At 37.2% G+C, this 17856-nt stretch overlaps 1 protein-coding gene across 1 annotated transcript in view; it reads right to left on the bottom strand.

Moving 5' to 3' along the window:
- The window catches only part of NAALADL2 (N-acetylated alpha-linked acidic dipeptidase like 2), a 706998-nt gene that overhangs the window by 56016 nt on the left and 633126 nt on the right, over positions 1 to 17856 (bottom strand). Inside the window, exon 12 of the mRNA XM_047100419.1 lies at positions 786 to 879. Within this exon, the coding sequence (XP_046956375.1) occupies positions 786 to 879 (94 nt within the window). The remainder of the gene's footprint in view (positions 1 to 785; positions 880 to 17856) is intronic.

Here is a 17856-nt window from a genome sequence, read left to right as displayed (position 1 = left end):
AATTAAATTTTCAGAAACTTGAAATATTTGGCTATTAAGAATAAATCATTTTCTAAGAAAGAAAAAGAATAATCCATTTTGTAAGGATTACTGCTTAGGTACTTAGATAAAATAGTGAATTTTGTATTGAGAAGTTTATGTCTAAAAATCACACATAAATATCTGTCAATAAGATGTGTGACTCAAAAAGGAGGAGGATGCATTCTTTAATTACAATACTGCCCTTTGTATTTGGTTAATAAAGAAAAATTATAAGCCTTGTTGAAAGATTTGTATGTAGATAAAGGGGAAATGAAGGTAATTATTAGAATTCTGCAGAAAGAGATCTATTCAAACATGAAGGGATTGAAATAGAAACTATGGAGATAATTCTCTTCTTGTCACCCTTAATCTAGGATGAGCCAACACTTTAGTGAAATGAAATGGGGCCCATACTTCAGAAATTAATCCCAAAGATTGATTTGGGTTGGCTTGATTTGGATTGATTTTGATTTGAATTTTATTTGAATTGATTGAATTTTAGATACAAACTTACTTACCTACTTATTTATTTATTTGGGAAAATACCTAAACTATATTTTTGCCATGCGGAAAATGATAACAGAAGTTTGAAATTACAAATCTCATATTTCCTCTAAGCCCTTCTCATGATAATCCTCTCTAAGAAGGGAGTCACTGCATTGCCATAGCTAATAATATAGCATATATTTTTATCCATTGCTTGTTAAAAATTAGTTGAACCATCTTTCACTTGCTAAAATTACTGTAATTCAAAGAAAAATTACCTTTAAGACTGTTTTGAACTTCTATAGCTATATCAAGAGCATTAAAGGGCAGAACTGGTTCATTGGCAATTTGCAAAATCACTTCTCCCGAGAGCTGAAAGAAAAAAAAAGATGGTAGCATTCAGTTTGAAGGGTTTTTGATTTGTTTGTTTTTCATTACTTCATGCATTCTTATATAACCACGGTAGTAAAACACATAGGGGAAAATATACTTTTATAAGATATCTTTTCCTTTTAAACTCTTTTTTCTTTTCTTTTCTATAAAAAAAGAAAAAAATCCTCATGGTATTTTTCATGTCTCAAAATAGTATGAAGGAATATAAGATTTTCCTCCTTTTTAAGCTAAAATATTAAGAAATATTGCCTTAATTGAAGAACTTGTAATATTTAAACTTAAAAAAATTCCTTATAAAGCAGTTCAGAAAGTCACACAATAAAACAAACAATAAAGAGAAATAAAACTGAAAATCAATATTTGGTTATGAGACTAAGTAAAACTCCAAATAAAATTAATGATCCATTTATTTCATTTAAAATATAATTTAGCCTGAACAAACTGATGGTTACCAGAGGGGAGATCGTTGGGGGTGGGGGGGAATGGGTGAAATAGATGATGGGGATTAAAGAATGCACTTGTTCTGATGAGCACCAGATGTTGTATGTACGTATCGACTCACTAAATTGTACACCTGAAACTAATATTACAGTGTTGGTTAACTAACTGAAATTTAAATACAAACTTAAGAAAAGAATAAAATGCAGTGCTGTTTTCATTTGGAACTAGAAAAATATATAATTTAGTCTAAAAAATTCCATTGAAATCTTAGTTACTGTTTTCCTTAATGCTTTATTTGATTTCTAATTACTTTTTCCAAAATGTATCAAAACCAGTATCATGTATATATCTCTGAGGTCAATGTTTAAGTTGAATTAAAATAATTGTAATGGCATCCCCAAAACTCATACCTGGAATTTTCATACATGCACATCGCCCTTCTCCCCGCACCCGCATCATATTCCAAAACTATGTTTGGACACCAACACATGTACTACAGCTGAACTAGCATCTGCTTCATAGACTGAACAAGTCAAATGCATTCATATACATCTCAAAGGAACTTAGGGCTGGCTGCAAATGCCATTGTTACTCTCCCTCTCTCTAAACTGATATTGAATATTTACCTAGGCTTAACAAATGTCCCTACATCTCTAATAACCCTGAATCTTTCACACAGGGAAATGTGGCTGTGTTGATGTTATTAACGTACTATGAAATGTTGTTAGTAAATGAAAATATTGTCTTGTGAAATTACACGGGGGAAAATAGCACACTAACTTGAGACATTATAGAACACGTAAAAGAGACAACTTACAAGGAAGATATGATGTTAGATATTCAAATCTACATATCCAACAAGGGTCAAATTCCATTTAATATTTTAAAGTTATAATTCCCAGTTGTTTGCACAATTCATATCATGATAAAAATACAATTCAATTTTATCTTCTTCTAAATACTTGGAGAAATACATCTCTTAGAAATAAAGAGGGAGAAGAAACACTGTTGATGTCCTCTTATTTCTTTGAGATATTTTTCTCCCAAATGTAGCAACCACTTATTCCCAGTGCCTAAGGTTTATTTGCAGAGTTTTATGTCAAGCATGGTGATCACAAAAATCCTGGGAAACTGCCTACTCTGATTACGCTGTTTTTCAGGGGACAAGCTTTATCTGCAGTAGGTGGATATGACTTCTGTCTCCATTCCATCTCACTACATCCAAATCATGTAAGAAATGCTGATATTTGGAAATAAATTATTTGTAAAAAGGAATTTTTAAAAAAGATTAAGAAGCATTATAGTTCCTTTTTTCAATTTGCACTGGATAATAGAAACTACAGAACAGACATGTTTTGTTTACAGTTTTGGAATCTGGAAACCACACATCATAAAATATTAAAATGAAAGAAGGTGGAGGGAGGAGAAAGGCAACTTCACTTTTTGCTTCTGGAGAAAGTTGTTTTGTTCTATTTTAAGAGTCATTTGGCAACTCAAACAACTGGAATATAAGCCAGCCACTTTGCTATTTGTCTCAAAAAGAACCTGACAACAAATACTGGGACTTTCTAAGGCACCTGGTCCATGATAGAATGTTTGGACTAAGTTGGGTTTATTTGCAGCTTCATAAGCAAGAGGGAGATTTGTGTAGGTCTTGCCATGAAGAAGAGATGAGTCAGACTCACACTCTTCTCATCCACTCTTTTTCAAGCAAGCCAAGGCAACATTCCCTTATATTTATATAAGGCCCCATTCTTTCCAAAGTGCTTTACACCTAAATATCTCATTCGATTATCTTGACAAACCTAGAGGCAAGTAGTGGGTAAATTAACCTTTTGTTAAAAAGGTAAGTGTATATAAGCCTTACTGTGTTCTAGTCCATGATGGTGATATAGGAGGATCCTGAATTTACCTCCTCCCATGGACACACTGAATCTATAGCTACATGCTAAAACAATTCCCTCTTGAAACAAAAACAAAAACAAAAACATCTAATTGAGTGATTCCTACATATCAGGTGAATGAGAAAAAAAAAACCCACTTTGAAATGTATAAGAAAGGCTGAGACACACTCTGACCATAAACACTACCACATCACACTAACATACAATTGGGAAAAACCTCATAACTCCCAATTTCTCCCTGAGGAGAAAAGGGTTTGGATCCAACATGAAGTGCTCTAACTTTTAAGACCTCCACCTGAGGCACAGGCACCTAAAACACCTAGCCCTAAAAGCCAATGAGACTAGGGTCCACAAAACCTACAAACCTATAGCAAACAAAGAAACAGCTTTTAAGGTGCTTGAGGGACTTGTGAGTCCCCAGGGCTCACTGAAGAGGTAGCAAGCCCAAAATGCCTATATCCCAGTCATCCACTGAAAGAGGTCTATTAACTTATCTTAAAAGCAACAGCCCAAGAGTCAGGCTTCTAATTTAACACACATCTAAGGGCCAACTGCAATTCTCTGGAGATTGAGGAGGCTGGCAGGTGCCATTTTTGCATTCCCTCGCTGCCCTGCTCCAGGTCACCAGTGTCTCCCTGAAAGGAGCTTGAACACATGTCTGGTGCCCAGTTTTTGTGGCTGCCTCCCAGAAGAGGCACCCTTGATTGTCTGGCTCTGATGGCCAGTGGGGCTTGACTTTTCAAGTCTGAATTCCCATAGGACTGTAGCAAACAAAGCAACACTTCTTAATCAGCTATCTCCTTAGGGCTCAGTGCAAAAAAGTGCAGAGAGAAATGCTAATCTCCCAGTCTTTCCTTGAAAGAGGACTATCTGCATACTTTAAAACTGCTGCCTGAGGGGTAGGTCTCTAATACAAAAGGCATCTAGGGACAGACAGATCTTCCCCAAAGAACAGGGAAGCCAATAGACTTGATCTTAGCATTCTTCCTGTAGCCTGACAACAGCAATATCCTCCTGGAAGGAGTTTATATACATATATGGCACCCCAGCTTTTGCAGCTGCCACCCAGGGGAAATACTCCTTGATGGCCTGGCTATGGAGGCAAGTGGAGCTTGCATTCACAAGTTTCACAGGACTGTAGCCAACAAAGAAGGACTTCTTAACTGGCTATCCCTTTAGGGTTCAACACTAGGAAGACTATGGAAATGCCTGTCTCCTAGTCTTTCCTTGAAAGAGGTTTATTTGCATACTTTAAAAGGTTGCTGCCTGATGGTCTTGCTTCCAATTAGCCTGCATCTAGTTGCTGACTGAGATTCTCCCTTTTGGGACACTCACAGGTCTTGGCACATGCTCACTCAACTACTGTAAGCCAAATCACAAAGGTTTAAGCAACAAGCAAGAGCTAGGGCGAGGCTGAACAATGCAGTTTGCCTCCTATGTGAGACCATTCCATCAAAAATAAGAATGGCAGTTGTTTTATCTAGTGCACAGGAAGAAACACAGGGAGTGAAGAAAAGTGAAGAAACAGGGAAATATTCTCCAAATAAAAGAAAAGATAAAACTCCAGGAATAGACTTTAATGAAATGGAGATACGTGATCTACCTGATAAAAAGCTCAAAATAATGGTCATAAATTTGCTCACCAAGATAAGGAGAACAATGCATAAAAAGTGAGAATTTCAATAAAGATAAATGAAATATTGAAAAAGTATAGAACATAAATCATAGAATTGAAGAATACAATAACTGACCTGAAAAATTCAATAGAGGGGTTCAACAGCAGACTAGAATAAGCAGAAAAAAGGATTAGCAAACTCAAAGATACAAAATCCTATCATCAGGAGTATAAATAGAAAAAAAAAGAATAAAAAAGAGTGTAGGAAGCTTAAGAGATATCATCAAACAGATCAATACTCACATTATAGAGGTCCCAGGAGGAGAAAAGAAAGAGAAAGGGGGCAGAAAGTTTTGTATATTTTTTTAATTTGAGTATAGTTGACACACAATGCTACATTAGTTTTAGGTGTACAGCATAGTGATTCAACAACTCTATAACCTTACCCTATGCTCACAAGTGTAGCTACCATCTCTCACCATACAACACTATTGCAACATCACTGACTATATTCCCTACACTGTGCCTTTTATTCCTGTGACTTATTAATTCTGTAACTAGAATCCTGTATCTCCCACTCCCCTTCACCCATTTTGTCCACTATCCCAATCCCCTTCCCTCTGGTAACCAGTTTGTTCTCTGTATTTATAGGTATGATTCTGCTTTTGTTTGTTTATTCATTTATTTTTTAGATTCCAGATATGAGTGAAATCATAAGTAGTAGAAAGCTTATTTAAAGAAAAAATGGCTGAAAACTTCCCTAGCCTATAAGATCCAAATAAGACAAATCCAAAGAGAACCACACCAAAACACATTATAATTAAATTTTCAAAAGTTACAAACAGGAAGAGAATCTTAAAAGAAACAAATGAAAAACAACTTGTTCCATATAAGAGAACCTCCATAAGACCATCAGTACATTTTTCTGTAGAAACTTGGCAGGCCCTGAAAGACTGGGATAATATATTCAAAGTGCTAAAAACAAAACAAAACAAAACAAAACAAAACAAAACAAAACAAAACAACAAAAACAAAAAAGCCAACCAAGAATACTCTGCCCAGCAAATTAGTACTTCAGAATTGGAGAGAGAAAGAGTTTTTCACACAAGGAAAAGCTGAAGAAGTTCACCCCCACTAGACAGGTTTTACAAGAAATGTTGAAAGGAACTCTTTAATCTGAAACAAAAGGATGATAATTAGTAATAGTAAAACATGAAAAGCTACATTTCACCAATAAAGATAAATATGTAGTTAAATCCTGAAAACTCTAATTTTTAATGGTGGTGGGTAAATCACATAAATCAAGTATGAACCAAAAGACAAAAATATTAAAAATAACTACGTTAAGTTTTTAATGTATATACAAGGTAAAGATGAAATTGGGCATCAAAAACATAATATGTAAGGGGTGTGGAAGTTAAAAGTATCAAGCTTTAGTATGCATTTGAATTTAAGTTGTATTCATGTTAAAATAGATTACTATAAATATAAGATGCTTTATATACATTTCATGGTAACAACAAAGGAAAAACCTATAAGAGATACACAAAATTAAAGATAGCAACTGAAGCATACCACTAGAGAAAATCATTAAATCATAAAGGAAGAAAGCAAAAGAAAAAGAAACAAAAGAACTATAAAACAACCAGAAAATAATTAACAAAATGGCAATAATAAGTCTATGCCTATCAATAAGTACTTTAAATATAAATTGCCTAGGGACACCTGGGTGGCTCAGTCATTTAAGTCTCTGACTCTTGGTTTCAGCTCATGTCATGGTCTCCTGGTTCCTGAAACTGACTCTTCCCTGACAGTGTAGAGCTTGCTTAGTCTTCTTTCTCTCCTTTCTCTTTACCCCTTCCCCCCCCCAAGATAAATAAGTAAACATTTAAAAACATATATGTAAATGGACTAAATTCTCCAATGAAAAGACATAGAGTGGCTTAATGGATAAAAACACAAGACCCAGCTCTCTGTTGCTCACAAGACATTCACTTCAGCTTTAGAAACACACCCAGCCTGTAAATTAATGAAGAGAAAATAATAAGTTTCATGTAAATGGAAACCCAAAGAAAGCAGAGGCAGCTTAACTTATATAAAAATAGAGATGGTAACAGGAGACAAAGAAAGTCATTATATAATGATAAAGGAGTCAATCCAACAAGAGGATATAAAATTTGTAAATATTTATGCATTCAACACTGGAGCATCTAAATATATAAAGCAGGGACACCTGGGTGGCTCACTTGGTTAATCATCTCACTCTTGATTTTGGCTCAGATCATGATCCCAGAGTCATGGGATTGAGTCCTACATTGGGCTCTGCACTGAGCATGGAACCTGCTTGGGATTCTCTCTCTTATTCTCTTTCTCTTTCTCTTTCTCTTTCTCTTTCTCTTTCTCTTTCTCTTTCTCTTTCTCTTTCTCTTTCTCTGTCTGTCTCTCTCTCTCCCCCTCTCCCCTGCTTACATGCTTTCTCTCTCTCTCAAATAATAAAATAAAATAAAATAAAATAAAATAAAATAAAATAAAATAGCAAATATTAACAGACCTGAAGAGAGAAAATAGCAGCAATACAGTAACAGTAGGGGGTTTTAATATCCCTTTCAACAATGGATAGCTCACCCAGACATAAAATCCCTAATGAAACATTGGACTTAAACTAGACATTTGACCAGATGGACCTCACAGATATTTACAGAACATTCCATCCAATAGTAGCAGAATATATATTCTTCTCAAGTGCATATGAAACATTAGCCACCAAAAATGTCTTAATTCAAGAAGATCAAAGTCATATCCAGCATCTTTTCTGATCACAATTGTATGAAACTAGAAAGCAATGTCAAGATGAAAACTAAAATTCACAAATATGTTGAGATTTGGGGTGGCAAATTATCTCATTGGCTCAGGTGGCTGAAGTGCATGACATTGACAATTGCATGATCCTTGACAGCAAGAGCTGTATGGGACCCTGAATGGCTGCAAGGGCTATTGGGCTTTTCAAAGGCAAGGGAACAGGGCATATGGTGGTGGTAGCCAGAGCCGGTGGTGTGCACATATGTGGCTATGGAGCTGGCTGCAGGTGCCTGCATAGTGGCAGGGGCCAGTTGCAGGCACACATACACATTGGCAAGGGTGCTGGCCAGCAGCAGGGCCTGGGGCCAACTTTGGGTACATGAGCAGCTGCAGGACCTGGGTAATCAGTGGGTACCCAGGTGGCTGCAGGGGCTAGTTGCAGGCCAATGCACTTTGGAGGCTCTGGTAACAGGAGTCAGTGTCAGCAGCACTCAGGTGTGTACTACAAGGGCTATTTGCAAGTGCCTGCAGCAGTAGAGGACTGTGACAGGAGTCAGGACTGGCTTCAGATACAGAAGCAACTATGGAGGGTTTGGCTGTCAGTGTGTACTCATGTGGCTGCAGAGGCTAGCCATAGGTGCACACACAGTAACGGCTGGTCATACAAATTGGAACCAGCTGTGTGCACATGCATAACTAAAGAGGGACTAGTTGCTGGTACACAGAGGTGCAGGCCAGGGATAGGAGTAGGGTCAGGTCCTTTGTGTAGCTATAAAAGGTTAAGGCATCTGGTCATTCATTCTGCTCTATTTTGCTTGCAGTGAGAACTCTTTCTGGCTAGGCAGTTCTCTCTTGGCACTGAGCAGTGCTGACCTAGGCGACAGGATGTTGCAGGCAAAATGAAGTCGTTCTTTCTACTCTTTTTGTGCGGTTATTCACAGGTTATTTTGCTCTGCTATTTTGTTGAAACTCCTTAGGTGGGCTCCTGAGATCTCCCAGAGCTATTTTCATTCTTGGACAGCTGTCTAATTTTTCTTTGTGGGAAGATGGGTGCCTGGATCTCCTGGTCTGTCATCTTGGTGACAACACACCCCTGAGCTATCTGAAATGCTATTTAATAACTTTACAATCACACAATCTTCTTAAGACCCTTATGTCCTTCTTTCTCAACTCTTCCCAGACCACCCTACCCCTGAGCAAAGGATAAAGAAAGAATGCATTGGAACAACAACAAAGTTGTTTTATAGTAGTAAAAGTCTTTAAAAAAATAAAGGATTATTATATAGAAAGATTAATTAATGGGGGCGCCTGGGTGGCGCAGTCGGTTAAGCATCCGACTTCAGCCAGGTCACGATCTCGCGTTCCGTGAGTTCGAGCCCCGCGTCAGGCTCTGGGCTGATGGCTCAGAGCCTGGAGCCTGTTTCCGATTCTGTGTCTCCCTCTCTCTCTGCCCCTCGCCCGTTCATGCTCTGTCTCTCTCTCTGTCCCAAAAATAAATAAACGTTGAAAAAAAAAAATTTTAAAAAAAGAAAGATTAATTAATGAACCCACATTGCAAAGACCTTCTTCTCTCAGTAGGTAATATTGCTATTTCTAGAGTTATTGGTTTCATTGGTATCAGGCAAAATTAAATTGTTGAAAGATAATAATTACTAATCCAGCCTTCTTCTAGATTTTAAGGGTAATAAAGGCAAATCATATTTTGACATATAAAAGTTTCTCTCTTCAACCTAAAATAATTTTAGGTATTTAAAGGTTTAGAAGACTGTTTTTAGAAATTTTAGAGGAAAATAAACATATAAACACACACACATGTAATTTTGGGTTAAACTTTGTAATATGTTGCTTTATTGCCTTGCAGAGAGGTATTTTTATACTCTCTGATGTTAGCAAAAATCTTTCCCTTATTCACCTGTCTAAAGGGGAAAAAAGATATTTATTTACAAAACTGAAAATATTTTATTTACAAAACTGAAAATATTCCTATCTATGGTAGGAATATTCCCCCCTCAATTATTTTATCTCATTGACAAAGATGATGACTGTATTTGTAATGATTGCTTTGAATGAATTTATTTAATTTATTAACATTGGAAAAAAATAGATTTATTAAAGCAATACCAATACCATAGTTCCATAATTTATTTTTTTTAGTTACAGGTAGAGATGTTCAGTAAATATGTTATTTGTTCTATGTTTATAATTCCAAATTACAACAACCATGGTTTATGCCTTATACTTAGGCTGTAAGTTCAACTATCATTGTGGGATTGTTTTTATGTCCTTGGTCAGGCTTAGGGTGCAATATAGACCCACTCTAGAAGGTAGTGCTGTGAGATAATTATAACACCTATTTTATAGGTTAGTGTGAGAAAGAAATTGAGAGACTGAGTTGCTATGGCATGGTGTGACATAATATGACAAATAGTAGATGAATCATGAACCATCTCACTAGTATATATTGAGTTTTTTATTGCGTGATCATCGCTGTACTACTGGGAGAAAAGAGAAATATAAGACTTACTTTCCTGATAGAGACAAGTTATTTCACTTTCACAAAATTGGAAAAGAAGTTAACAGTAGAAAATTTAGTAAACATGAACCTTTTGTTTCCTAGAAAGCACCATTTTCTATTCCACTTTAAACCATATCATGGGATTCTGCCACATGTACATTTTTTGGGCTCAAGATACTCGAGTGTAAAAGGGGCTAGATATTCCAGAAGAAAGTAATAAAATGAGCAAAAACCCTGAGACAGAAAGAAACACAGATTTTTAGAAAAACTTGAAGAGACCAGTGTAACTGCAGTAGAGTTCTTGGTTAGTGGAAGTAAGTTTGCATGCGGGGTATAGGGCAAGGAGTCAGAAAACCCTAAAACTCAACTAAGGTATATGGCCATGATTCAGTGATCTGTAGGGAGTCCTTCTCCATTCCCTTAATGCTCAAACCAGAAGCATTGTCTAATAAATTATGGTCTGGTGAAAGTCTTCATAACATGATTTTGTGGTGTATGGTGCTATTATGTTCATCCTGAAGTGACCTGACTCTGATTTATGCCACTTTATAGTAGAAAACCCCCAACTTAGCAACAGACACTTTGTGAATAACAAACCTCGGACAGCCAGCTATGGACAAGGAGATTCAAAAATCTCCCTGGAGGTGAGCAGAGCAAGAAACAGCCTTTCAGTCCTCAGGATTACTTTCCAAAACTGATGTCAGCAGAAGAAAGAAAGCAAGGATGTACTCCTGACATACCCAGACAATTTTGCCAGCAAAAGGAGAAATTAAATGGTGCTACATGATATTGGCACAATCTATGGATACCCCTAACATGCTAAAATTCAGTTTCAAGATTCTTATTACCTGTCATCTGAAATACTCCACAAACTCCCTAATTTATCTAAATGTCTGCCTCTGGGGCGCCTGGGTGGCGCAGTCGGTTAAGCGTCCGACTTCAGCCAGGTCACGATCTCGCGGTCCGGGAGTTCGAGCCCCGCGACGGGCTCTGGGCTGATGGCTCAGAGCCTGGAGCCTGTTTCCGATTCTGTGTCTCCCTCTCTCTCTGCCCCTCCCCCGTTCATGCTCTGTCTCTCTCTGTCCCAAAAATAAATAAACGTTGAAAAAAAAAATTTAAAAAAAAATAAAAAAAAAAATAAATGTCTGCCTCTAACCCAAGTCTCCCCATGATAGAGAGAGCTATGCATCTCTTTATTCAAAATATATTCTTATGCACCCCCCAAACAGACCTGCTGTTTTCCTTAGCTAGGAAAGTTGATGGTATGCAACCCTCGACTCAAAAACCTATGATCTGCCAAGTCTATTTATAGAAAACAATTACTTGAAAATAAAACTGTCTTAGAAAATCAAGGACTTCTATATATTGCCCACAACTATCAAAGTATACCACTTCAGACCAAACTCACAACACAGAAACCAGTGCACAAAACTTCCATGCCACAACTGTTCCCTTGGTGCTAACAGAGACAGTCCTGTTAAGAGTTGACATGTGATAGCCCACACTCAGTCACCTTTGAAGGGAGCTCCAGTTTTTGAAGGTTGGTTTTAGGGCTTCTTTCTGTGGAGAGGTTGTTTTTTTTTTTTTTTTTTTTTTTGTTTTTTTGTTTTTAAATGTTTATTTATTTTTTTGGGACACAGAGAGACAGAGCATGAACGGGGGAGGGGCAGAGAGAGGGAGACACAGAATCGGAAACAGGCTGCAGGCTCTGAGCCGTCAGCCCAGAGCCCGACGCAGGGCTCGAACTCACGGACCGCGAGATCGCGACCTGGCTGAAGTCGGACGCTTAACCGACTGCGCCACCCAGGCGCCCCTGTGGAGAGGTTTTGATAAGATGTTTAGGAGGTCTGGGGGCCCCTGGGTGGCTCAGTTGGTTAAGCATCTGACTCTGGCTCACGTCATGATCACAGTTGGTGAGTTCAAGCTCCACATCGGGCTCTGTGCTGACAGCTCAGAGCCTGGAGCCTGCTTTGAATTCTGTGTCTCCCTCTCTCTCTCTCTTTGACCCTCCCCCGTTCACACTCTGTGTCTCTCAAAAAATAAACATTACAAAAAAATTTTTTAAAGGATGTTTAGGAGGTCAGGCCAAAGACCTGTGTTTACTGTTCTGTACACATACTCATGAAGTTCAATAGCAGTAGGAGAGAGGGATAGGAAAGTTGCTGTGGCATTCCTAAGCTTCCAAAAAAGAAACGTTTCAAAATTCCACCCTTTCCTTCTTAAGATTTCAAAGACATTAAAATAGTTTGATGAAGTGAGGTCATCTCAAATGAAGTTACCTGGTAGCAAAGGATTTCAAAAATCATTGAAGAATTCCAAAAGCTACTGGGAGGGAAATTCATTTTAAGGAGGAGAAGGATTTTAACCAGGGAAAATATATGGTATATTTGGTTCCTAAAACTTGAGGCTATTATTAGGAAGTCCCTGTGACAGATCCTGTCTGGATCATGGGCCTTGGACAGAGAAAGTATGTGTGAACTTAAAGAGCTATGATAAGCAAACAGTGGTAAAACTTGGGAACCCAGCATCATGCAGTGGGATGCCCATAGATACATACTGCTGGAGGAGAGAGAATCCTTTTCTCTCCAGTACCCTGAGAAACTGCTGTTTCAGTCGTCACCTTGCCCTCTGCAACTACTAAGGGCTGAGCATGAATTCTGGACATCTAGTTTGAGGGCTGGCCTGTGCTTTCACTACAGAATGTCCGCACCTGAAGATCATGCAAAAACTCTTTGCATCCCTGGGGACAATGAGGGCAAATTGATGGACTATGGCATAAAGAGAAGGTGGCATAAACAGGGTATGTCTCCACAGTAATTTAATTTGATTATTAAATAGATGGGCAATTTTTTTTTGACACACACTAACCACCTGCAAATGCCAGGACATTAAAGAACTTGGAAGACAACCTCTGCTAGCAAGGAAGTGATTGGCTAGGAATACAAACTCCCTAATTCTAATTTCTTTTAATGTTTACTTATTTTTGAGAGAGATTGAGACAGAGTATGAGCAGGGGAGGGGCAGACAGAGAGGGAGATACAGAATCTGAAGCAGGCTCCAAGGCTCTGAGCTATCTGCACAGAGCCCGATGTGGGGCTCAAACCCACGGGCTGGGGGATCATGACCTGAGCCGAAGTCAGATGCTTAAGCAAGTGAGCCACCTGGGTGCCCCACAAACTCCCTAATTCTAATCCTCCTTTCCAGCCTTTGCTCCTGCTGTAAGCCTTATCTCCTCTCTAGGTTCTCAACCTAAACTCTGACCGCACTACCCAGAATTTGCCATGAGCCATACTTGGGGTTCCCTCAGAAATAGACTGTGAGACAAAACCTGAGTACAAGTGGTTCACTGACATGTGAGGTAGCAGAATGAGAGGCAAGACAGAGAAGACAGCCAATAGAAGGCATTTTATTAAGTCAGCAGTCACCATGTGTGATTGGAATGTAATCCCACTGGGGAAAACCCGAAGGCCAGAATAAAATGGGTTCCTCAGAATTTTCTAAGGTTGCTTCATGGAGATATTAAATCTTTAGCTCTTCTGGACTCTTGTACACTGGCAGGTCTCCCTGGCAAACTTCAGGAAGAGATGGAAATGTGTTGCTAAAATAGAACGCTTCCTTTCTTTGCCTAGACCACAGAAGTATCTGATAAAAGTTTTTTTCCCCCCAATGGTAAAATATCTTTCCTTTTTTAGTGAATGTCATCACTCATCTGTTATTAAATTATAGCAGTAAAAATATATTTACAGATTAATTTGGAAATGATCAAGTCTGTTTGCTGGGAGCTTTGGTAATTCTTTTTTAGTACATGTAGTCATAATTTTGACTTTGTACTACAGTTGTATCTTCTGCTAGCATATTGTTGTTAGAGGAAAAAACCCAGTTAGTATTTCTTAGCACATTGGAGAAAGACACTTTAAGATACCAACTTTTCTATCATGTTTATTAGTTATTTGCATTGAACTACATATATGCTCACTGACAAATTAAAAATTAAGCATCTTTATTATATTTCACTAACTTCAGCCCAATGTCAACAATAATAATAACTGCAATAGCAACTAAACATTTATGAGCTTTTGCCATATGCCAGGCATTTTTCTAAATTTTTCCCGTGAGTTAATCCATTCAGTTCTTACAATAGTCTTATTTTATTTTGCAGATGAGAAAACAGAAGTACTGCTCGGTGAAGTAACTCTCCCAGAGCCACTTAGGTAGTACATGCCATTCTGAGACTTAAGGCCAGGCATTCTGGCTGCAGAATCTGGACTCTTACACTAAATTGCATCTTTTTCTTTCCTTTCCAGTCCCTCTCCTAATTTTAACAAATCAGGAATGGCCACAGAGACAACATTTACCAAATCTGCATGTATGATTCTAAAGAATAATTAAGGGCTAATTACACCTATCAGGCACATTTACTATCAAGATGGCAAGTGGTCCTATCAGGAATTATAATTTTTATACAGAAACTAGAAAAATGAATGTAGAGATTCATGAAGAAAAGAAATTCTCCGAAATGCCGAGTAAATCAAGTATTTTTATCATTTTTCTTACAATAAACATCATTGATTAAATCTAAAATACACCTGGAAAAGTGGAGGTAATCAAGTGGGAGGCTCAGCTGGTCTGCATAATGATTGATATTTATCTATCTTAGGAGGCCATAGACCATTATTACTCCAAGTTTAAGTTCTTTGAACAAGGTTCAGGGAAAATACTTAAAAACTAATATGAATACTTGCCAAATGGTTATCAGTGATCACTCATCCATCAATATCCATATTGCTTAAGGGAATTTCTAATGTAAAATACATATTTAGAGGGCACTGGCTATGTGTCAGAGACTGTGTTAGGTACTGGGAATTTCCAGGCTGCTCATATGAGAGGAAACAGATATTGACTATAATTATTAAATGGTTAAATGAGGGTGATGTGAAAGGATATATGCGAAGGATATATGCGATGTGAAAGGAGTCCTACTGCATCTGAGAGGATTAGGAAAGGCTTCCTTGGAAAAACTTCTGTGGGGAAATCACTGTGTTAGGCTGTCTATCATACAAGAAAAAAATCAGAAACAGATTTGGTACAAAGCACATCATTTTACATGAGTGCACCTAAGGTTGCTTAGTTGGACTTATACATCTTTAGACAACAATAAAATTAAAATGTTAAAAATGTGTGTTATTATTTACCTTACATGTGTTTCATGACAGTATCTTCTAAAGGAAAAGGTGTATCTTTGAGTAGACATAGTTCCCCCTAACTGCCCTCATATCACAACCAGAACAGAAATCAAGTTCTCTGTTGTTGCAGAAACCACTATAGCTTTGATGTGGCACAAAGAAGGTAGAGGTTGTTTATTTTTAAAAGGGTAATTGTGCATTTATTCAATCATGTACTTGGTAAATTATCCAGAGTAATTAATCATAGAGAGAAAGATTAGAGAATTGATTAAGCAGAGTTTGTAATAATGCTAGAGAAAACACATCAAATATACATAATGCAATGAAACAGAAGAGGCCAGTGATTTCCTATTTATAGTGTTTTTAGAGACTGCATTTTCAGACCACGAGGCTGGATTTCTGTACATGCAAAATAATGTGGTTTTAGTTTGCTCTTTAAGAATTTGATAGAACAGTGCTTTATTAAAGCATAAAGATAACATTTATTCTTAACACCCAGTCATAAAACAAAGTATATTTTGGTTATAAGTCATAACCAAAATATGTCATATGTAGATCAATATTAGCATTTTGATATAAATTGTTAATGTAATTATTTCCTTCCTTATGTCCCCGTTGAAAAACCAACAAAAAATAAAGTTCTCTTCTACTATAAGTTTGAACATCTGATAAAATTTTGTTTCTCTAAAAATATTTTCAGAATATTGTTCCATTTTTTACAAAAATACTCATATAGAAAAGTGATGACATCATGTTTCTATATTATGGATGCAGTAAAGGCAATGGTGGTGGGTAGAGATATGAGAATGAAAATAAATAGTTTGTTCTTTTGAACTTGCTACTTCTCTCTAGAGATACTTTCATAATGGCCAAACTATATGTGACCCTTACTGCAGGCAATTATACTGTTAATGCAGTTCTTTTCTGGCTGTAAATGCACTAAATGTTTTTTTAGACTGCATCCTACAGAGAGTTGAAAATTTTAAAATAGTAAAAGAAACACAATGGCTTTAGATTCTTTGATGTGTGATTATATTCATGACAAGTTTCTTATATCAACCAACCTTCTCTAAACTAGATGCTACTGCTCACTTGAATGCAAAAATATATATGCAAATAAGGAAGCACACAAACAAACACACTATCCAGCTCTAGATTTTTCATGAGTTCTCTTTTCTTCTTTGCGTGTTGCTGATGCAGAGGACTGTTACAGCTTCTTCCTTCTCAAACATCCCAGGATGTCCCACAGAATAACACAGACCAAAGAATTCAGAATTTTTTTTAAACATTATCATTCACCAGTTAATCAGTACAACATGATCCTTAATGTTATAATCAATTTTAGAACACTTTATCTTAGAGATATTTATTTTGAAGAAGTACTTGTAAAGCACCTACAATTCAAGATTCCTGGGATAAATGCTAAAAATGTGAAGCAGTTCTTACAATTAAGGGGCTTATAGGTTGGAATCCAAGATATTAGCAAAGGAAAACAAAGAATGTATGAAATGGTGCATCCAAAGGATCAAATTAGTAAGAAAACAGTGGTCACTATGGACAGCAATAGTCCCAGAATACTTCTTATAGATTTTACTTCTGTTGGACTATAAAAAAGGATAGTCTAAGGAGGTGGTAAGAGTTGAGGGCAGTCCTTTCAGCAAGTTGGGCAGGCATTTTTTTAATGTTTATTTACTTTTGAGAGAGAGAGCATGAGCCAGGGAGGGGCAGAGAGAGAGAGAGGGGACAGAGGATCCGAAGCAGGCTCTGCACTGACAGCAGTAAGCTGGATGTGGGGCTTGAACTCACTAACCATGAGATCATGACCTGAGCCAAAGTTGGACACTTAAACGATTGACCCACCCAGGTACCCTGAGCAGGCAGGTTTAAGTTCAGATTCCAACCACTGGGTAAATCAGTTTTGAGTGGAAGAAGGATTTTTTTAAAGGAGAAAAGAAAGATGAAGTTAAAGAAGTAAACTATATTGTGAGAGATCTCTTTCCTTGTCAACAAGTTCCTTATTAAATGAGAAAATATTCCATTTAAATTGAGAGGTCTCAACAAAAAAAAAAATTAGAAGAACACTGTGTAATTATTATAAATTAACTTAGAAAAAGACATGCTATTCTATGTAATGGGCCAAAGAAAGTCTGATCTGGAAGAGTAAAGGTAAGGTTTTCATTCCTGCATTTCATTTGGTAATTGGTAATTTGTGTGTCCATGTCACCATTATCAAAAATTATAATGTCTGAATGCATGTTGCTGAAAACACAACAGCTTACAGTTTAGAATGTATATTTAGATACAGTTCCACTTCTGTGGCCCTTGGTTTCCTTATTTGTAAAACCTACTTTCTAAAAAAATTTTTTTTAGATTTATTTATTTTTGAAAGAGAGAGAGCACAAGCAGGGGAGGGGCAGAGAGAGAGGGAGACACAGAATCCAAAGCAGGCTCCAGGCTCTGAGCTGTCAGCACAGAAACCGACGCGTGGGGCTCAAACTC

Source organism: Lynx rufus, unplaced genomic scaffold (genome assembly GCF_022079265.1).
Source record: "Lynx rufus isolate CCGP_SWC_20201006 ecotype Redwood Valley unplaced genomic scaffold, mLynRuf1.p SCAF_5, whole genome shotgun sequence".
NCBI classification, from domain to species: domain Eukaryota; kingdom Metazoa; phylum Chordata; class Mammalia; order Carnivora; family Felidae; genus Lynx; species Lynx rufus.
The sequence above is the reverse complement of the archived record's forward strand: the minus strand, read 5'-3'. Positions and strand labels throughout refer to the sequence as shown.